Raw genomic sequence first — 22,423 nt, 5'->3', positions numbered from 1 at the left:
TAAAATTCCAGTCTGTTTTTCTAAATTTGAATGAGGAGTAGTTAATGTGTTGCCCTGGAATCCACCCAAAACAAGCGTTCAAAAACTGCAAAACCCACAGAAAAGATGCAAAGATGGGGTTTGTGTCATCACATTGAGCTCCAAAGCAATCAAGGCAGAAGTTTTTCTGCACAACAGAAATGGGGAAATGCTTACATATGGAAAAGGCTGAAAACAATATTGGTACTTGTGAAACGAAGGACATGCCATTATGACAGATTCATACCCTGAGCTGATTTGATAAGTTAAGTGAAGGATGTTTTCCTTCTGATTCTGTATCATTTAAAAAGCTCAGCCTTTAAATCATTGAGATTTGTGGAGGGCTCATTACTGCTGCCTTGTTTTATCTATTTGGATCACTTTAAAAGATTGTGGTTTATTCAGGAACTTTAACACAAGCTGCCCTAATTCCAAATTTAATTTGAAACAGTTTTGCTTTAAAGGTGAAAGATGCATTTAATTTAATTTTTTAAAATCTGATTGAAATACAAAAATTATTTTTTGAAAAGTCATCAATTTTTATCCACCTTGTAATATTAGCCCATCATAATATTCTTTATTTTAAATCCATCACATCATGCCATTATCTTCTACGGTAGCCTGCTTGGGTCATTTTCAGATGGGTAACTGACACAACTGGTCCTCCCTCTTTAATGCAGTTCTGAATCTTCCTATGACCAATTGCCACAAGTGCCCAGATTTTTCAGAAGTGTCTTTACACAGGTTGTCAAGGGCTTATGTGAGCCAGTGTCTGCTGTTTGCTTGTTGCTTCTGATATGGTTTTATCTGTTGACTTGGTGCTAAGACGGAACGTGTCCTGTCTAAATACCTCCTCGCAGTCCTCGTAGGCATTACGGAAACCCTCTTCCGTCCCTCTGCTTTCTCCCGCAGGGTCTCGCTCTGTCACACGCCCCATGAATTGCCATTAATTAGAAGTACGGGTTGGACCTCCCTCGTCCAGCACCCTCGGGACCTGACTGGTCCTGAACAAGGGGATTTGCCGAACCAGGGGAGGTCCCTCCCATCATGCCTGTGCTGCCCTGCTAGAGCTCCAACCCAGCCTTGCTGCTATCTGCCCACACGTGGCTCCCCCATGGCTGGGACCGGAGCCCTGCAGCTGCCACTGCTGGCCCCCCACAACTGCCCAGCCGTGCGCCAGAACTCCCTGCTGCACCCCTGCTCCCCCCCCCCCCACCAACAACAGGGTCCCGGCTCCGCGCCGCTCCTCTGTCACAGCCCGACCTCCCTACCCTGGGCTCTGTGGTCCAGGAACATCTGTCATCCTGCTGGACCGCGGATGTTTCTGAACCAGGGAGTCTCGGTTAAGGGACGTACAAGCTGTGCTGCTTTTTATCTGGGATGTATCTGAACCAGGCTCCCGGCTGCAGAGAGCTGAAGGGATCTCGTTTGGGGTTTGGTTTGGTTTTGGTTTTGCGTGAAGCTTCTTCTCAGAGCATCACTGATAGAATATGCAGCTCCCGTTAGTCTAACATACACCGAGCTAGTCACTTGCACCACCCTTGCTTTGCCCTCACCATATGGGTGCCCTTCATGGTTCATATTGCTCCAAAGGTGCTTTATATGATGTCATCACTTCAGATGGCACCTGCCAGAGTGTTTACTCGCTATAGTGCACTCACTTGACTTGCATTGGCAATGCACGTGTGCAAGATGAGGATTTGCACACACACACACACACACACACACACAATTCTGATATGTGTTACGTGTCTTCAGGAAAGGTGAATACTTTTGAAGATTTGGGTCCAAACCAATGTTCCCTCCAATCTTTTCCATCCGTGTGTGGACTATTTTCTGTCAATGTGTGGAATGAATTTTTGATGTGCACCGAGGCGTGTGTGAATATGCACTAGGGATGTGACTGTGTAGCTGAGGACACGGTTAACTGATGAGCCTGGCCTCATCGGTTAACCCTCTCGGTTGCATGCAGTCCCCACCCCCTGTATCAGAGGTTGCGGGGGGAGGCACATGCTGTCTCCTGTGGAGCCACCTCTCCCCTCCCACAGAGGCAGCAAGGGATGGGGGTGGGAGCCAGTGCCCATGAGGACCTGATTTAAACATTGATTTCTGCCCCCCCCACCAAGTACCAGCTCCCACCTAGCCACCTTCCCCTCCCCCACGCTGCTGCTTCTGTATCAGAGGCAGCAGCGTGGGGGAGGGGATGCAGGCAGGATCCACTACACATGGGGAGCTAGCTTTGACAGAACTCGGCAGTAGTATCGACACAGGTATAATTTTGGGGACAAAAGTCCATTTTGTCCACTTTTGTCAACAAAGCCCTGTAGTCTAGACACACCCATTCTGTCTACACCCAAACTCAGACAGCTGAGGCCCTGCCCCCACCACCAGGAGGGGAAGAGCGTGCACACCCCAGCCTCCCCAGAGCAGTGGGGAGAGAAGAGGCCGTGCGGCCCGAGCCTCTATGGCCCCCAGAGCAGCAGGACGGGTGGGCAGAGTGTGACCCGAACTGCCCTGGAGCACGAGCACTGGGGGCAGCAGCACTCTGCCCCCAGAACACCCACCGCAGGCATTCTGGGACGGAGGATGGGTGGGGCCAGGCTGGCAGTTTGGGAAGGCAACTCCTTCCCCCGCCTGTGATACCCACCCGTGCACGGCCGTGGAAGATCCCAGCTGACATGGCTTGCAGCTGTTCCACATGAAAGCAGAGGAGTCTGCATGGAAAACGCCGGACAGCATGTAACCTCCCCTATTTCAGTGCTTGTTCTCACACTACAGAAGGCCGTTCTTTCTCAGCGCTAGGTCCGCAGAGCCCCGTCGCCTGCCTGTAGCTGTAGTAGGCTCCCCTCACCCTCTCCCGACTGCCTAGAGGACAGGTTTGGGGGAAGGAGACAGATCCGAGGAGGAAGCCACGGTTGTGTTCCCCCAGCTCTGCCTCTCTGCCCGAGGCTGCAGAAAAAGAGGATTCTTCTTATTCCACTCCTGCTGCCTTATCCATGGGGGAGAAAGGTTTTGCCCAACGGAGGGGCAAGTTCCCCATCCCACAGTCAGGCTACAAATGTCTCACAAGACAGCAGGAAAATGAAGAGGTCCCTTGGTTACATCAGTGGGCAGAGACCCAGCACATGGAAATAAACATGACCGATGAACTCCCCCACAGGCCGAGCAAGGCGCAGCTGGTGAAACCCGAACATGGGCCTTCCCGCAGCCCAGGTCCATAACCAACCCCCTATTAGGGATTTGCCGGTGAGAAACCACAAGTTCTCCCAATCTTGCAGGTGCCAGATTCTGTAGACCTCCAGCATAATTCCTGCTCGCCCAGGATAGCAGCGCGTGCCACTCTCAAAACGTAATCAGCACTCGCCTGTGCAAACCGAATCATACTTCCCTCGTGTTCCTTTCCACTTCTGCATCCGATAAACAAACCCCCTTTTGCATCAACAACTCAGAATTCATAAGGCAGCATTTTTCACCTGGGAGGAGAAATGTAGCAACATGCACTTTCTTACCCATCCCTCATTCCCCTCCCTTCGTACAATCAATACAGTTCGCAGCCTACAGCTCTTTTCAAAGGTTGCTTACGGTTTCCATTTCCAAACGTGTTGCTATTGCATTCTGTTTCACAGCCCCAAGCCTCACTTTGCACTGACGATATAGTATCCTGGCACAGTGCCTTTTTCCCCATCCCATTGCAAAATCCAGCCGCTACGTGAAACCCGCAGAGACGTGTGGCAAATGTCAAGCTTGGTTTATGCTCTCCATGCATTGCTTGATGACAGTCTTCCTAAATCAGGTCTCCTTCTGCACCTTGCTCTAGTCATAGAATCCTAGAACCCGAAGGGACCTCGAGGGATCATCAAGTCCAGCCCCCTGCCCTCGTGGCAGGACTAAGGTTCATCCCTGACCAGTGTCTGGCTAACCTGCTCTTAAATATCTCCAGAGATGGAGATTTCACAACCTCCCTCGGCAATTTATTCCAGTATTTAACCACCCTGACAGGTGGGAAGTTTTTCCTAATGTCCAACCTAAACCTCCCTTGCTGCAGTTTAATTCCATTACTTCTTGTCCTATCCTCAGAGGCCAAGGAGAACAGTTTCCCCCTTCTTCTCTGTGACACCCTTTTAGAGACCTGAAAACCACTATGATGTCCCCTCTCGGTCTTCTCCTTTCCAAACTAAACAAGCCCAATTTCTTCAGCCTTGCCTCATAGCTCATGTTCTCTAGACCTTTCATCATTGTTGATCTCTTCTGTGAAACTTCTCCAGTTTTTTCACCTCTGTTTGGATTTTGCATGATCTTTTCTTCTTTAGTAGCAATCGCCCCTCTGAGTCTGTCTGGTAACTACATAATCCATAATTGAAGAGGAAGTGTTTGGGAGTTGCAGGAGACGGGGGAAATGGACAGCCGTGTTCTACTTTATGAAGCTTGGTTGAAGGACAATAGTTGGGGCAGAGTAGATACAACCTGCTTGGATTGTCTAAGTCTTCTCTAGTTGCTGAGTTCTGGAGAGAAGCACTCATCCAAGAGACTGGATCACCTTTCCTGATCACCACATTTCTGAGGCCAGCCTCACCTGTAACCCTCAAGGCCTTCAGCTTCAATGTCTGTTGTGGCCTTTCTCCCTCCAACACAGATGCCAACTTCTCATTCTTGTTCCCAGCCACTCAGGAGAGATTCTAATGATGCCCAGCTAGTTAGCAGAGTGCCCACAGCTAAGTTTTTTGTTTCTACTGGTGGTGCACATTTACACATGCCTCGGTGCATGAAATGTAATTTATTCTGCACGTGGATGGAACAATCCACCTATGGATGGATTGGAGTAGGGGGAACATTAGTCATAAGGGACTGCTAGCCTTCAGAATGTCAAAACTTTGCTTTAGCAAAATAAACCGACGTCTCTTCCCTTTGCAAACTTGAGAACCGTTCTGAATGTTCAAAATGGCATTTTGCATTTAAATTTGGTATTTAATTATATTTACTGTCGCCTCCATCTTTTTTTTTTTTTCCTGCTTCTAGTAATTACATCGAAACGACCCTACCAGGCCTGTCTCAATAAAAGATCTGACTTCCTCGCCCAAGCTAAGATGAAATATTTTTAACTTGGGCCATTCCTGCTGTGGTCTGATGCATCTGTATACCTGTCTCATTGCATAAAAGCCATAAGAAAAACTCATACAGAATTGTGACACATATTTTGTTTGCTATTATACTTTGTCAGACATTTCATTACGTCTTGGAAACACACAACGAAGCCATTTCTAAAGGAAAGAGACTATTTGCAGTCATCTGGTGGAGGCCTGCAGCCAATAACTCACTCCATTTGTCAAAAAGATTTTTTCCCATCTAAGCCCAAGGAGCTTAGGGCACGGTGCGCAGCATTCGTGTGAGTGGGCCGGGAGCCCGGGAGCGCATTGCAATGCTTTGCTGGAGAGAAGACGAGGACGGATAACTGTGATGATCAAAGCCGAATGGGGAAGGGCGAGGAATGTGCACTCTCAGGCAGGCGGTAATGGAGGCAAGGGAAGGCACGCCCTTCCCAAAATTGCCTACATGACTGACTCCCCCTGGGGAAGGCTGGCTTGCGGCACCGTAGCCCGGCAGCCCCCGGGGAAGGCTGAAATCGTGGCATGGCAGCCTGACTCCTGCTGACCACAGGCCAGCTCAGTAGCCTGGCGAAGGGGGTGGATGGGGCCGTGGTGGGCAGTGTGGCTTTCCCCTGCCACTGGGGAGGGCCGGGGGCATCACGACAGCCCCGGCTCTCCACATGGCCAAGCAGGATCAGGCTGGGGGTGGGTGGGGCTTGGCTCCAGGGGCGGGGCCTTGCTCAGAAGGGGCGGGACTGGGTCTTGCCTTCCGCAGTTGAGCTTTCACCCAGCTCCCATACGGCTCTCGTTTAATAGTTTAATGCCTGCTCGGGGATGGGGATGGGGGATTTTGTATCTTGGAAAAGACAGGAGCTTCCCATAGATCAGTAGTTCCCAACAGGTGGTCCGCAGCCCCCTGGTGGTCCGCGATGGTACTGTAGAGGGGCCACGGAAAGTTTAAAAGTAAGGATGGGGCCCACCGCAGGACTGGGACTTTCTGCCAGGCGATTCTCACCCGGGGCTCGCCGTTCTCCCCCATCCGTTCTCCCACCGCCAGCTGTGCTGCCATTTCTGCTCCTGCCCTCTCCCCCCTCCGAGTCCTGCGGTAGGCCCGATCTGTCCTTTTCTTTTCCTTTTCCTCTTTTTTCTCCCCCAGGGCTCCGGGCCCAGCCAAGGGCGGAGTGCGGGGCAGGAGCTGCCTTTGGCCACAAGAGCCCCCTTGCCATGCCCTCGATGGATGGTGAAGGGACCAGAACTGAGGAAGCAGCGGGGCCAAGGGACGTGCTGGCTGCCACTCCCCTTGACCCAGAACTGTGAAAGGCCGGGCCGCGATATTGCTTGAAAACAGCGATGTTGTTTGGGGTGTCCATAATATTTGAATCGATTGAAAAGGGGCCCGCGTGCTCGAAACGGTTGGGAACCAGTGCCTCGATCGACTAACACATCCGAGTTTGTTGAAACAGAGGTTCAGATGATTTCCTATTTTTTTTTTCCTTCTAGAAGGAATTGGATTGATCTTGTTCTCCCTTGAATAGCATTCTCCCTCGGCCTCCCCGGGCACTAGCTCAGGGCTTCCTTTGCAAAACCAGAGGTGAAATCCCGGCACGCGCACACACAGAGTGCCTCTCACAGCTCAGGGCCGCTCACCCTGCTGGTGCCTGCTGGGTGAAAGGAACTCAAAGGAGAACTCCATCCCTCTGCTCTGCCTCAGCGGAGGGAAGGGTCAGATCCGGATGTGGGAACACATAGAACACTAGAACTAAACAAGCCCAAGTCCTTCAGTCGTTCCTCCTCACTCATGTTTTCTAGACTTTCCATCGTTTTTGTTGCTCTTCTCTGCACCTTCTCCAATGTCTCCACATCTTCCTTGAAATGCGGTGCCCAGAACTAGACACCATCCTCCAACTGAGGCCTAATCAGCGCAGAGTAGAGTGGAAGAATGACTTCTCGTGTCTTACTCACAACACTCCTGTCAGTGCATCCTAGAATCATGTTTATTCACTTTTTGTGCCACAGCGTCATGCTGTTGACTCATGTTTAGCTTGTGGTCCACTCTGAACCCTTAGATCCCTTTCTGCCATACTCCTTCCTAGGCAGCCACTTCCCATTCTGTAGGAGAGACACTGGTTGTTCCTTCCTAAGTAGAGTACTTTGCCAGTGGGCTTACACTGGGGATTAGCCAGTATTAACATAATTACACTTTTTAGAGCTCCCAAATGAAGATTTTCCAAGCCACCTCGGAGATGTGGACAGCAATTTACATGGCTTTTCAAAAGGAATTCATCATGCAGATCTCAGGCAACTTTGCAACTCTCAGCCCTAGGTTTTATCTCTGCAACCAAAGCAGCTACTTTCCCACTTGAGAATTGTTCTGAATCTTGAAATTGACATTCAGCCCTTGTATATTTTCTTTGTGGATATAATACTTATCTTTGCAATTCAAACTCTCACACCCACACACACTTTTTTCAGGTAATTACATCTTCAGCTACACTAAAACACCGCTCTGAATAAATGACATAACTTTCAAAAGGCAAAGGTGAAAAATGGTTAACGCACGCCCAGTCTGCCTTCTTTTGCTGCCGCTGTATGCCTGTCACCCGATAGAAAAGGCATGAGAAATTCTCGCACAAAAACTGACACCAGTAAAGTACTTTCCATAACTCTTTAAATAGCTTTCCTCCTCACTATTGTTTGCTATCTCAGGGAAGAACCAAAGAATTGCAATGCCTTTGCTGAACCACGTATTAAATAAGAAAATCAAGCGACGCAGGGCACTTAATTACAATGCTATGACAGAAGTAACATGAGCACATAACTACAAGTACTGCTGTGGGAATCGGGGGATTTTAGAATGTTAATCCTCATTTTTAACCAGTCTGTTAACTGTGGAATTCATGTCCTTTTGTGCTATATGTGGACTCATCGTGCCTGGAAAAGTAATATCAATATACAGACACATTACAGTGTGTAGATTCATGTTAACATAGAATGTCACCTTACCTCCCTGTTGCTGAACAAAGCTGACTAGCCCTAAAGGGCAGCTTTCATCTGTGTAAATGGTTTACCAGAGGGCATTGCGGATTGCGTAGAACAGAATTTCCTTACAGAAAATGGAGCTAAAAGGATAATGCAAGTAATTGCATGATGCAATGCCTCCTAGTGTTTTACATGTTCTGTACAGGCAAAAGACAACAACGATAACTTTGTTTCTGCTTTTGACAGCCTCACACGGGTATTTAGAAATCAGAGCTAATAGGGCTTTTTTTGTGTATGTGTATGTGTTTGTGTGTGTATTTCAGGATGGAATGGGGAACCTGAGAATCACAGAGAAAGGTCTGAAGCTAGAAGGTGATTCAGAATTCTTGAAACCTCTCTACGCCAAAGAAATCCGGTCCAGACCAGTAAGTTATGCGGAAAGGAGAAGGAACGATCAAATTTCTGTACTGTGAACACTAGAAAATATCTCGGTAACAATGGCACCCAGACACTTCACAACTATAAATGGGCTGGGCTCATTAGCTACGCCTGGCTAATTTGGGGAATACGCAGTAGCGTGTCTATTGTGTAGTTACATGCATTTTTGCATGAGTTGAAGGCAGAGTTTTTTCAAAAGCAAATAAAATGTTTCCAGAATATCTAGGATAAGAGAAAGCCATTTCTCCTCATTTCGATGTAGGACACATGAGAAGCCCTCATTCCAGAATTCCTGACTTCTGTGGGTAGAGAGATGGTGGATAGTTGTGAAATCCTGCAGTTTATCATCCATACTGTGTGGGACCCTAGGGCTATAATGGATACTTATAGGTATGATTCAGCCACGATTCATCATCTTAAACTCTTTCTGACCAGGGGCTCACCTCTGCAAGGTGCTGCAGATACTGCAGTGTTTGTAATGGCGTGCTACTCAAACTAACAGCAAGCATGGGAAAATGACTACAAGTCTAAATCAGGAGATTGGAATTGCATTTTTACAGTCAAATTTAATTTACTGTCATCTCTTTCTGGCCATTCTTATGCAAAATTGTTTAGCATAAGCATCTTTTAAAGTCTGAATAGGTTATGCATAGCTTTGGTTTCCTGTTAATACTTCATGGGACTAGATATATTCATGGAGGTTAGGTCTATCAAGGGCTGTTAGCCAGGATGGGTAAGAATGGTGTCCCTAGCCTCTGTTTCTCTGGATATGGGTGATGGGAGGGTTCACGTAAGGATTATCTGTTGTGTTCCTTCCCTCTGGGGCACCTGGCGTGGGCACTGTCGGCTGGCAGGACACTGGGCTAGATGGACCTTTGGTCTGACCCAGTATGGCCGTTCTTAGGGAAGCCATCGACCATCCTGTTTCCTGTTCTGAAATGTTAATTTGAATTGGATAGCCACTTTGCACTTTGGTGACAGTGGCAGATAGCTAATTAAATATTGGTCACCTTGCTTTTGCTCTGCATTTCACTGGCCTTGTAGCAAGTGGAACTTTGTGGAGTAATCAGTGCAACACCCAATACAGTATTCGATGGAATTACTCAAGGCTGTAACCTCACCTACAATGGAAGCTGATTGATTCATGCCCTCATTGGAGTTTAGAAAGAGAAGCAAATGAAACGCTATCGATATCTATAAATGTTTCCCTGTGGGGATAAGAGGAGAGCCTGAGAGCCCTATGCACAGGGCCCTACCCAATTCATGGCCGTGAAAAAGGCATCACGGACTGTGAAATCTGGTCTCTTGCCGTGCAATCTGCTCTTGTGCTTTTACCCTGTACTACACAGATGTCACAAGGGAAGGCCAGTGTGTCTCAGACTGGAGGTTCTGACCCCAAAGGGAAGTGCAGGGGTTTCCCAAGTATAGTTAAGGGGGCACCCTTATAGCTGCATTGCCTTCAGAGCTGGGTGCCTGGAGAAGGGTGGCTGCTGACGAGTCCACCTCAGAAAGCAGCAGAGAAGACGTACGGGTGGCAATACCTTACCGTGCTCGCAGCCAGCAGCTGCCTGCCCCAGCTGCCCAGCTCTGATGGCAGCACCACTGCCAGCAGCAGCACAGAAATAGGGGTAGCAGTGCTACAGCTCCCCCTCTCATAACCTTGTGTTCCTCCCACAGCGGTTTGGGGGTCAGGACCCCCACAACAACAACACTGAAATTTCACATTTCAAGAGCTGAAATGGTGAAATGGCCATTTAAAAAATCCTATAAAAGCGAAATTGACCAAAATGGACCATGAATTGTGTAGGGCCCTACCCAGGCACGTAATTTCATTCACTTAGCATCGAGCACAAGAAGAAACGCATCATATAGTGGATAAATACATGGAAGGAGTCGCAAAATACCTTTATTTTGTTAGCGTTTTGGAAATAATATTTTGTTTTTGGAGAAGAGAGCAAGCCGCATTTAGTGCTACTGGGAGGTTTATTGATTTTTAGTCCTCACTGTCTGAATCTACATTTCAGTATGGGGAAGGGACACAAGAGCTTCTCATGCTAACAGGGGCTATGATACCAGACCACACGTTATGGTGGTGGTTTTATGGAGGCCAAAGAGGAGATAAAGCAAGTCCTGTAGGAATGTTCCTTCTATAGGAGACTTTTCCCTCCTTCCAGCATATTGTTGTCCTGGGATGACACCAGCTGTAAATCCAAGGGTCTGATCAAAAATCCAGCGATGTCAATGAGCATCTTTCCGCTGACTTCAGTGAGCTGCGGATCAGTCTGTGTGATCTGTACCATACGTACAGCTCCACGGGCTTCCTGGTGGAGCTCTATTCGGTGTAGCTAGCACGAAATTTATCCCAATCTTTCCAACGGTCAGACCGCATTCCAATCTAGTGATCATCAGGTGCAACTCTGGTTTCAGTAAAATGAACAAGGAAAATCCTGTGGCACCTTAAAGGCTAACAGATTTATTTGGGCTTAAAAGTTTCATGAATATAAACTACTTCATCCGCTGCATGGAGTGGAAATCACAGAGGTAGGATATATAGTACACAACCACTCACGGTCCAGCATAGCAAAAGAAGGAAGTTACTTATCAAGTGTAGGACCAGTGTTAATGAGGCCAGCTGAGTCAGGATGGATGTGGCTAACTGCTGGGGACAGAATCTGCAATCTTTTGGGGATATATGCAAGTACCTCTAAATTAGCAGAACTTTAATTGGCCATATACCAGCAGTAGCTCGTTTCTGATCTCGCCAGAGCATTCTTGCGAAAGGAAATGTCTTACCGATGACTGAGCTTGAGGAATACAGTGAAAACTAAGTGCCCAACTCAGCTCTCAGTGGCATCTCTGAAAGTCAGCACTAGCTCCGTTACCACTGAATGACTTAGGATTTTCACTGGTGCAGAATGAATTTTTAAAATGCCCCGTGTAAGAGACAAGAACTTTAAATAATGATACATACAAAAACCTACCAGGACTATGTTAACGTGTAATATTTTCATATGCTTTAGTCAATAGCCAAAGCGTGCAGTCTGCTAGCTTAGCTAATGGTTTTATTTATTGCTCAGCAGACTTGCAGATGATGGTTATTTATAGCAGATGAACCATAGCAAAAGGCAGAGAATGACATTTCAGTGCAGTTTTGTCTCCTAGTCTAGTTACACAAGTGGTATCTGTATGCAGGAGAGATCATGGGACCGGATTCGTGATGAGAGTTGCACTCCCATGATCTCAGTGAAGCTCTGCCAGTTCCACCCTTGACCACATGGGTGAATCATAGAGTACTTCCTGTCTCTGGATCTCTCTATGGTTAGAGCCAGGAAGTCCCGGTGGAAATTTCTTAGGAAGGTATCTCGATAGTTGGTGGCAACCTCAGATCCTCAGCCACTCTTTCCCTCCTTTGATTGGCGTAGGGCCCTACCCCAATCATGGTCCATTTTGATCAATTTCATGGCCATTTTGAAAATGGTAAATTACATTATTTCAGCTATTTAAATCTGAAATGTCACGGTGTTGTAGGGGTCCTCTCCAGACCCGAATAGGAGTGAGTGTGTGTGTGGCGGGGGGGGGTCACTAGGTTATTGTAGAGGGGGTGGAACTGTTACCCTTACTTGTGCATTGCTGCTGGCGGCGCTGCTGTCAGAGCTGGGCAGCTGCTGATTGGTGGAGCCCAGGTGTGAAGGCAGGGCCATGCAGGAGTAAGGCTGACATAGGATGGCCTTGCCACCTTTACACCTGCAGGGCTGGACCCTCAGTCAGCAGCCACCACTCTCTGGATGCCCAGTTCTGAGAGCACTGTGACAGTAAGGCTGGCAGCACCACACCTCCCAAACATAACCCTGCAGTTCCCTTTCTCATCAAGACCCCAATGTGAGAACCACTGGCCTCCCCCATGAAGTCTGTATCATATAGGGGGAAAGCACAGAAAAGTCCAGATTCCACAGGGGGAGATCAGCTTTCACCGTCCATTTTTCATGGCCATGAATTTGGTAGGGCCTTACGCTTGCGTCTCTAATTCCAAAGTAGAGCACGATTAAAAGCGTCGACAGATCCTTTCCTTAGAAACCAGCGCCTCGGGCCTAAAGAGAGCGGGCGTTCTCCATTTAAGAGATGCATTTCATTTGCGCTGTGGGGCCTAGATTGGCCGCTCTTGGGGAAAAGCCATGGGATAGGAAGAGGAAACCACCCGAGGTGAACAGGGGACCCCGGGTTGCCCTAATTCAAACAGAAGCTGGAGCAGCTGTTGTGATTTCTGAATAAGGGAGCTGGAAGTGGCTACCTGATGCATCCAGGAGGGCAAAGGGGGCAGTTGCACAAGGGCCCGGTGTTTCAAAGGGGCCTGGAGCTCCCGGCCGCCACTGTTGCTACTTTGACAGCAGTGGCAGTCTGAGCAGCACTAAGGGCTGACTGCCCTACGCCCCGCCTCCTCTGCCTTCAGCCCCACCCCTTCCGGAGGCGCGGAGCTGTGCCCTCCTCCCACCTTTCTCTGGGGCCAATGGTGGCGATCGGCCCCACTGGATGCCCCTCACCCTTTGGTCGAGTTCTGTCTCATCACTTCGTGAAAGGAGTCCCACAGTTGAGGTCTTGCCACTGTGACTGCATCCGAGCATAGTCCATCGCCGACACATCGTGCTGATGCGTGTGATTTATCACCACCCACAGGAGCCATGTTTGAGGGGTGGGCTGTGTACTGCTGGGCATCAGCGCGTCCTGAGCAGTTTTGTGAACACCGAGGAGTAATTTTGAGAAACTCGTGCTACTTTTGCTGCCGTGACAGGTGCATTCTTTAGCCTTGTTGTCAAGGAAAAGGAGAGATGCATCCGGGTCTCCAAACCTGAGCAGAGCATCTTTAACTCCCAGATAAACATATTGCACACGAAATGTTATTCTCCGGGCCACTTGCATGGAACACGAGCAGCTTGCTGCCTTTAATTAAGAAGTTAACTGGACCATGAAGTATTGCCTGAGTAAATAAAAGTGATTTCTACTTAGCCAAGAAGGCGCATGTGGCGTCTTTTCATTTCTTTACTTGCACATAAATTACAGAGATTATTAAAAATTGGAAGGGTCATCCATAAGCCCATCTGCAGCCCAGATTCATTGTAGCTCTCAAAATGTAACTGTCTTTCTAACAGTTGTAATTTATTGCGGACAATTGTGTGAACCATCTGTTTACTTTTTAAAAGCAGACAAACTTCTCCTGAAAGTTGCACGTAAGAGCACAAGTGTTAATTTTGTGTGCTGGAAAGCAGCGATAACGGGCTGCTTGTGATCGCAATCTGCCATTGTTTGGATTTGACTAGAATTTTAAAAAGTGGAAATTTTGTGCCCTTTTTTTGAGACGAGACATTAACAGGCGGGTTCCTTGAAACTTCTTTTCAGCAAAGCTTCAGCCTTCTTGAATGGACATTTTTGCTTTGTTTTGAGGTGTGCTACTTCCACATCTATAGACAACACATACGGATGTTTGATATAGAATGTGATGTATTTTCTATCCCAATGACAACAAATAAAATCGTGTGCTGAGGTTGCACAACAAAAGTGTAGACTTGGCTGAGTAATCGGGTGACAACTAGAAAGAGGATAATCTCGCCGATAGAAAATGATCTTCTCATGTCCCAAATTTAGGATTCACAAATCCTCATTCAAGATTTAAATGCAGTTCAGCTTATGTTATTTAAAACAAGTGATGAGCTGATCTTTTATAGTAATCATTTCTAGTTAATAAGTGGAAAATTAGATGCCAGTCCTGCAAATATTTATGCACATGCCTAGTTTTCCTTACACAAGTAATCCTGTCGAATGCAGCAGGAGTGCTGATATTAGCAAAGTGCGTATTTGAGTGATCAGGAATTCTGCATTATAAAATATATTGACTCTGACCCTGCCATCGGATCCATATAGGCTGAGTCTCATACCCACCGGCTGGAATGTAGCTCCCCTGGCTGGAATGTAGCTCTGTGCAGGTGGATCGGACCAGACAGGACACATTACAGGACTGCAGCCCTCAGCCACAATGATGCTGCACTGGTTTAGATAATGGCAGAACTTGATCTGTAGTATTAGGCATTTTCAGGATGATATTGGATCAGTTTTGTCACCTGCACTGGAACACCCAGTTTTTCCCTTTAAAACAACACGCGCACTCATGCATGCTTTAAACCAGTTTTAAACTAGCCCTAAAAAACGAATCGCCGTTTGGGAAAGCAAAAGGGTTAGTGCAAAATGCAAAGCTGCCATCCAGACATTTTACTGCCAGAGGATGTGCTGGGCTTCAAACCTGCAAGGTGCGTTGTGGGGGGCGCTGGCTTTCCCCGTGTGGAGTCCTGTTCGCTTCAGTGGAAGTCCGTCCATTCAGAGTAGCTGGCAGGGCTAGAGCCAGGCAACATAACATGGTCAAAATGCCTACTGATGTCAGTGGCTGGTGAGTTCCCCGCGGCTCTGGGCCCCCACCAGGCTGGGACAGAAGACCCCTGCGAATGCACAGAGCCACGAATAGCAATTCCACAAATCGCAAGGGTCTCCTGGCCGTGGGTTTGATCCAGATCCAGTAGTAAGAATCTGCCTGGGGCGGGAGTCCACAGTGGCAGAACTAACTGTAGGATTGGAGCCGACAACGTTTATCTTTTTCCTGCGAGAGTTTAATCAGCTGTTGTCGACACAACAGTTTACATCGCAACTGCAGACAATGCGATTTCATGCATTTCCCATTGCCACGAATGATTCCCTTTTCATTAGTAACAACTCTTCCCGAGGCCAATATTTAAATGAGTCGAGTCGTAAAAGGAAGCTTTTAAGGCTGATAAATAATTATTTTGCACACAACTTGTCTCATAGTGTATCTATTTGATTTAAGTGCCAGAATCCAGGCATTGACTCATCATATTTGCACAATAGTCATACCTACTGCAAAGTGAAATTTGCACGTTCACAAGCAGTAAAATATACTTGTGGAGCTAAACAGTGACATGCACCGGCAATAAGACGTATCCGCTACAGAGCCAAAAGTATCCATTTATAAACACTAAGGCCTGGTCTTACACTAGACCAGGCAGTTCGAACTAAGGTATGTCACTCAGCTACACGTTTTGTGTAGCTGGAGTTGGTTTACCTTAAGCCAAGCTGCCGCAGCATCTACACCATGGCTACATCTACACTGGCCCCTTCTTCGGAAGGGGCATGCTAATTTTGAACTTGGGAATAGGGAAATCCGCGGGGGATTTAAATATCCCCTGCGGGATTTAAATAAACATGGCCGCCGCTTTTTTTCCGGCTTGGGGAAAAGCCGGAAAAAAGTGTCTAGACTGGTGCGATCCTCCGGAATAAAGCCCTTTTCTGGAGGATCTCTTATTCCTACTTTGTCTGTGTGCGTGCACGCGCAGGTGTCTGTCTGTCTGTCTCTGTTTCAAGGCCACACTTCAGCTGTCTCCTTCTGGTCAGTCCTTAGAGTCCTGCTTCCTGATAGCTATCAGTGAGGCGAAGAGCCAGCAACCAGAAGCACAAACATGATAGATTGAGGCATTGAATGCCTCAGTGATGTGAGCTGCAAGACGTCTCAGATCAGCACGAGCACCAGCAATTTATGCCGAGTGCTCATTACCCTGATGGGCAGAGCAGGCTCACCTGTGCAGAAGACAACACAGCTGGCAGGTCGTCCCCAGGTCCATTCTCAAGTAGGGAAGCTGGCAGATCCCACAAGAGAGCTGCCGTCTGTCTGCCGGGGCCAGGACTCAGCGGCACTGGGGTACCTGGCCTGCTGAAGAGCTGGATGATGAAGACGACTTTTGCAGCTAGATTGAAAACTGTGTCCTAACTGGACACCGGAGCTGGTCAAACCATTCTCAACTGTGATGTTTCAAGAGGATGTTGGAGGTGGGCAGAAGGAGTGCTGAATTTTGCGTTGGATTTAGGCTTTGTTTTGCAGATTCCCTTCCCTCATGTATTCAACTGTTACAAAGACTGAGCCACCTCCAGCAGCGACATGTATGTGCTAAGGGAAGAATTGGCCTCTTCTATGGCTTTGTTCATCTTTCCAGTGTTGCACCAATCCCCCAAAAAGACAGGGAGAGGAAGCTCTTCCATAAAACCCTTTTCTGAAGTAACACCGCGAGTTACATCTTGAAGTAAAGTCTCGCTGAAGCATTTTGAACAGAATTTCATTAAATGTTGCTAACATGTCATAAGCTCCCTTAAATGGAAGGGTAATGGCTCATAGCATTTGTAAGCCTTTTAATTTCATGGAATATGAGCAGCATAATCAGCACCTATTAAAGTTAATCAAGTGTGCCAAGCTGGTCTCCTCTCTGGGCTTTTGTATGTATTTTCATAGTGGGCACACCTCTAAACAAACACTCGGAACCGTGCGTTTGTACTTCTGTTGTGCTAACAACAATGCGTCATGCAGCAAGAAAGCGCCTGCTATGACCACTTGAGAAGTGCCTGAATTCAGAAGTTGAAGCCACTGACTAAAAGTGTTTATTCTCTCCAGTGAGGAGAGTTTATTTAAGCCCTGTGCATTTATGTAGGATTCATTATCATCCACAAAAGTCACATATTGGCGGGGAAGGGGAGAGACAGAAGGCAAATTTCCTAAGCAACCCCCACAATTTTGCTGATTCCTTTCCTTCCAGTGTAGTGAAATAAAATCACCTTGGGTTTTGGTCTTATTTCCCCTTTGGGATGGCCTTGGTGGTTCTAAAATTAAGGGCTCCAACCACATCCTAAGGGTCAGATGCTGAGTCAGGACTAGATGCTCGCTGCTTCATGGATTTTTGCATTGCATCTCCGCCTTGACCCAATAAACTTCTCAGTAGGTTTGCCACCGAGCCTCTAAAGGGAGAGGACATTAGCTATGTGGACGCGTGTGGTGGGATTATGTTTCCTCTGGAACTAAACTGAAAACCAGGTTGCATCATATTGCCACTTGAGTTGTGTATCCTGAGATTCGGACAAGTCAATTGTGTATTGGATTTCATATTTGTGGAGACCGGACTTTAGCAGAGTTCAAAAGAGCTTGATGAATTCATGCAGGTTAGGTCCATCAATGGCAGTTAGCCAGGATGGGTAGGAATGGTGTCTCTAGCCTCTGTTTGTCTGGAAATGGGTGACAGGGGAGGGCTCAGGTGAGGATGACCTGTTCTGTTCCCTTCCTCTGGGGCACCTGGTTTTGGCCACTGTTGGCAGACAGGACACTGAGCTGGATGGACCTTTGGTCTGACCGTTCTCGTGTCCTTAAGTTTTCCAAAATGGACATAAAATATTTCTTTTTATATCAAACGAGAAAGTGGCTGAATAGAATGAACCTTATTTCAGTGTCTAGTTTGGACGTTTATGTTTTATTTCGTGTCTGGCATCTCGCATTCCCATATTAGCCCCCTTGTGAGGTAACGGGGTGGTGCCGTTCAGTTCACTTTTCTCTGCTATCTTTTCACTCCTTTTCTCTAGCAAATGTGTAGGGGCAATGCATTGTTCCCGGCTCCATTTCCTCTCTGTAGTCTCCTAAGAGAAACTTTTCATTTCTCCGAGGCAGTATGAGTTCTGTGGAGATAGGACAGATGGATGTTTAGGCTCCCTGTTGCTTAGTTAGTAGCACTGGGTGGAGTGACAACTGAGAGATAAATTGGCTTGGCTCTTGGGTAGAGACACAACGGTTCCAAACGCTTAGATCGTATCCGTTGGGGATGAAATCTTGAATTCTGAATCCGGAACAAAACATTGTAGCCTGTGTTGCTGCAGTACGCTGCATTTCTTTCTCTCAAGGGCAAAACCCCTGAGTTTAAGGATACATTAAGTCTAGACTTCTACATTGGCTCACAGGGCCCTGGTTGCTTTGCATACACTAGAATATAGAAATAGCCACTGCGTTATTTAAGATGAAAGAGTGATGGAGTTAGTGGCAGGTGAGCAGAGTAAGGGTATGTCTACACTACAAAGTTAGTTCGAACTAACGGACGTTAGTTCGAACTAACTTTAATAGGTGCTACACTAGCGCTCCGCTAGTTCGAATTTGAATCGAACTAGCGGAGCGCTTAGTTCGAACTAGGAAAACCTCATTTTACGAGGACTAACGCCTAGTTCGAACTAGCTAGTTCGAACTAAGGGCTGTGTAGCCCTTTAGTTCGAACTAGTGGGAGGCTAGCCCTCCCCAGGTTTCCCTGGTGGCCACTCTGGCCAACACCAGGGAAACTCTATGCCCCCCTCCCGGCCCCGGACCCCTTAAAGGGGCACGGGCTGGCTACGGTGCCCGTGCCAGGTGCAAGCCTGCCAGCACCCAGCTAGCAGACCCTGCACCTGGCACGGCACAGAGCCACCCACCCGATGCCCCCCAGCCCACCCCCTCTTGCCGGGACCAGGCTGGCGGCTCCCGGGAGTTTGCCCTGGACCGCAAGAGGCGGGCACCTTCCTGGGCTAGTGCGGACATCGTGGACCTCGTCCACGATCTCTGCACTAGGCACAGGAAAGTGGCCGTCTAGGGCAGGAGAGCTGCCAGCCTGGCCACCCAGGACCAGGTGTGCATGAAAATCAGGGGGGTCCACTGAGACCCCCGACACTGAGCCCTGAGCTTACAATGGCCGTCCTGGGTCAGACCAAAGGTCCATCTAGCCCAGTAGCCTGTCTGCCAACAGCGGCCAATCCTAGGAACCCTGGAGGGGATGGACCGAAGACAGTGACCAAGCCATTTGTCTCGTGCCATCCCTCTCCAGCCTTCCACAAACTTTGGGCAGGGACACCACTCCTACCCTCTGGCTAATAGCACTCCATGGACCCAACCTCCATCACTTTATCTCACTTCCCTTTAAACTCTGTTCTAGTTGTAGCCTTCACAGCCTCCTGCAGCAAGGAGTTCCACAGGTTAACTATTTGCTTTGTCAACAACAACAACAACTTTCTCTTACTAGTTTCAAGCCTGATACCCATTCCTTTCCTTTGGTGTCCTCTAGTCCTTCTTGATGGGAACTCAGGAAGAACTTTTCTGAATGCACCCTCTCCACCCAACCCCTGCTTTTAGAGACCTCTATCCTGTCCCCCTCCGTCTCCTCTTTTCTAAGTTGAACAGTCCCAGTCTCTGTAGCCTCTCTTCATCTGGGACCTGTTCCCAACCCCTGATCATGTTAGTTGCCCTCCCCTCTCCCAGCCTTTCTCTTCCCCTCTCCCACCTCCTTTTCCCAGTCTCCCCCAGTTTTTTTTCAATAAAGACAGAGTCAATGTTGGAAGAAACGTTATCTTTATTTTGTACATCAATAAGAAGGGGGGCTAAGGAAGGGTAAGTGGAAGGAGGTGAGGGAGGAATGGGGTACGAGCCCCCGATGGGGAGGACTGGGCTGGCTCTGTGGGCTTCTGGGGCTGGAAGCTCTCCTGCAGCCCCCCAATTACTCCCTCTCCCCAGATGGCAGCCTGCGGCAAGTGCAGCCGGGCTGATGGCCGAGTGGTGTGATGTGCCCAGTGTGGGCACTCAGGGCACTCCAAGCCAGAACTTCTTTGCAAGCGGGGCACCCCTTAGAACTGTGTGTCCGGGGTGGGGGTCGGGACCCTTTAAGCGCAGCCCTCGGCTAGCCTGAGACAGCATCTCCATGCTCTAAGTCCTCCTTTTATGCCCTGCCGGCACTGCTTCCGGCCATCCTTAAGCCCTGTTCAGAGTCCACTCAATGTGGACTTGCTAGTTCGAACTAGCAAAACGCTAGTTCGAACTAGTTTTTAGTTCTAGACGCGTTAGTTCGAACTAGCTTAGTTCGAATTAACTAATTCGAACTAAGTTAGTTCGAACTAGCGCTGTAGTGTAGACATACCCTAAGAGAGATTCCTGCCCCTAAGAGCTTATGGCCTAGGAGATCACACTGACAAAGATGGAAGGGGAAACAGAGGCGTGGATAGGTGAGGTGGTTTCCCTGTGGTCACTAGTAAAGCTAGGAGCATCCCCTCTGCACCTTGAGTCCTGTTCCAATGAGCCATATTGAGAGCCATGCTGCCTCCCGTGGGAAGCGGTGTTAGAGTAACGCTGAATAAAAACAATGCAGTGTACAAATATTAAGTGAAAAAATGGCTCTTTTGGAAAATGACAATTTTGCCGGAACCCTTTTTTTGCTTCTTTCTTCATTTTCGGAGGCTCATTTCTGAGGCAAACTATCACCTGGTTACACCTGATTTTGCTTATGACCTTTCTGCTTAAGGAGCGGGTTGCTTTTCCATGGCTGCTCGCACAGAACTGTACGTAGCAGTGAGAGACGGCTCCGTTTCTCCTCTGCGTGGGCATAACCTGCAGAGGGAGGAGAAAAGTCGATGGGTTTCAGTGCACGTTCTTCCGTCCGCGCAGGGACACTCTTGGCCTTGCACAACAAAGATGGAAGCGGTGCCATTTGAACCCACGGCTTCCCCAAGTATCCTTCAGAGGAAACGAGAGTCTCGGTGGGAGCTCCTTGTGTGTTGTCTGCCACCAGATCCCTCCCTCAGGCCCCCTCCGGTAGCATGGTATCTGCAGGCGGCCTCTACCACTGTCCCCAGAACTTCCCCCTCAAAGAGGCCAAAAAGGAAATCACATCAGGGGAAGGATGGGGCAGTGGTTAGAGCACTTGCCGGCATCCTAGGATCAATTCCCAGCTCTGCAACAGACACCTAGAGTGCACTTGGGCAAGTTACTTAAACCCTTGGGGTATCGGTTCCCATGTGTGAAATGAGGATACCCCCCTTGCAGGGAGTAGTGGTGATAAATATAAAGAGTGCTCGTGAGGCATGCTGGTACTAGAGGGTGGGTGCCATACTGGTACCAGAAATGGTCTGGGGGATCATCATGCATGGAGGAAGGCAGCCTTGGGCTGAACTGATTTGCATTTCTTTCCCCTTGGGATCGGGGACAAGAATCCAAAGGCACCAGCCAGACTGCCATGGAGGGGTTTGGTTAAGCGATGGGCCATGCCACTGGGGTAGAACTCCTTCTCTAGGCACAGGCTTCCTTTATCAACCCCCTTCCCAAACATCGAGTGTTTTTGTCTGTAAGACTAGAACTTTGTTAACCAGGACTCTCCGGTCTGGCATCATCCGTGGTCTGGCACAGAGGTTGGCAGGACCAGAGAGTCTGAGTGGAGGGCTGGTGGCCAGGAGTCCTGCAGGGCCGGAAAACTCTGCGTGCGGCAGCGGGGGTGCCCAGTGAGGCCGGGTAGCCCAGCGCGCAGTAGCAGGGCCAGCAGCAAGTGGGGAGCCAGCCTGTGGCTAGTAGCAAAGGCCAGTCAGGCCCGGAGGGTGCCGGACCAGAGAGGTCCAACCTGTATAAACACCCTCCCTAATGTATTTATCAGTAGCTTAGAGATGATGCAACAAGAGACCCTCCAATTGAACTACATTACAACAATTCAACGCTAGACAGAGGGAAAGGAAGTCATACCAACAGGGCCGGGCATTAAGAGCTAAATCTGCCAGGTCGTCTACCGAGAAACCGCAAAGGAGAGGAGAAGAAAAGCGACAGAACTGGTTCTGAGTTGCAGAAGGCTGCTCGTTCAGACACTTAGGGAGGGGAGTAGCGTGGGGAGATGTTAGCCTGTTTGTTTGGGAGGGGAAGGTGGATGCAGAAGGAAGGCAAAGCAAATAGAGTAACAAAGAGAGAAGCTGAAGAATAATGACAAATCCATCAGAAGAGATTCTTCCTATAGGGACAGAGACATCAGTGCTCACCGTCAGGAACCGTCTTTCCCTGCTGTAGCATTAAAGTTGCCTAATTACTATTGCAGACCCTAAAGTCTCTCTGGAAACCTTCCTCCGAATGTTCTCTGTTACGCTGTCCCATCTGCGGGTCTAACTGAACGCATTGATTTCAAACGCCGACTTTCCAAAATTGGCTTTCACAATTACAGCCGCGTCCACTGGCAGGAGTCTGCGGGTCTGCGGCATAAAGCTGTCAGAGTGAA

General features: G+C 48.5%; 1 protein-coding gene across 4 annotated transcripts in view; it reads left to right on the top strand.

Moving 5' to 3' along the window:
* The window catches only part of SGCD (sarcoglycan delta), a 555,052-nt gene that overhangs the window by 420,488 nt on the left and 112,141 nt on the right, over positions 1 to 22,423 (top strand). For all 4 annotated transcript variants that reach the window (XM_075900616.2, XM_075900619.2, XM_075900617.2 and 1 more), the window contains one exon: positions 8,405 to 8,506. In XM_075900616.2, the coding sequence (XP_075756731.1) occupies positions 8,405 to 8,506 (102 nt within the window). The remainder of the gene's footprint in view (positions 1 to 8,404; positions 8,507 to 22,423) is intronic.

This window comes from Pelodiscus sinensis, chromosome 16, assembly GCF_052426305.1.
Source record: "Pelodiscus sinensis isolate ZL-2025 chromosome 16, ASM5242630v1, whole genome shotgun sequence".
NCBI lineage: Eukaryota > Metazoa > Chordata > Testudines > Trionychidae > Pelodiscus > Pelodiscus sinensis.
The sequence above is the reverse complement of the archived record's forward strand: the minus strand, read 5'-3'. Positions and strand labels throughout refer to the sequence as shown.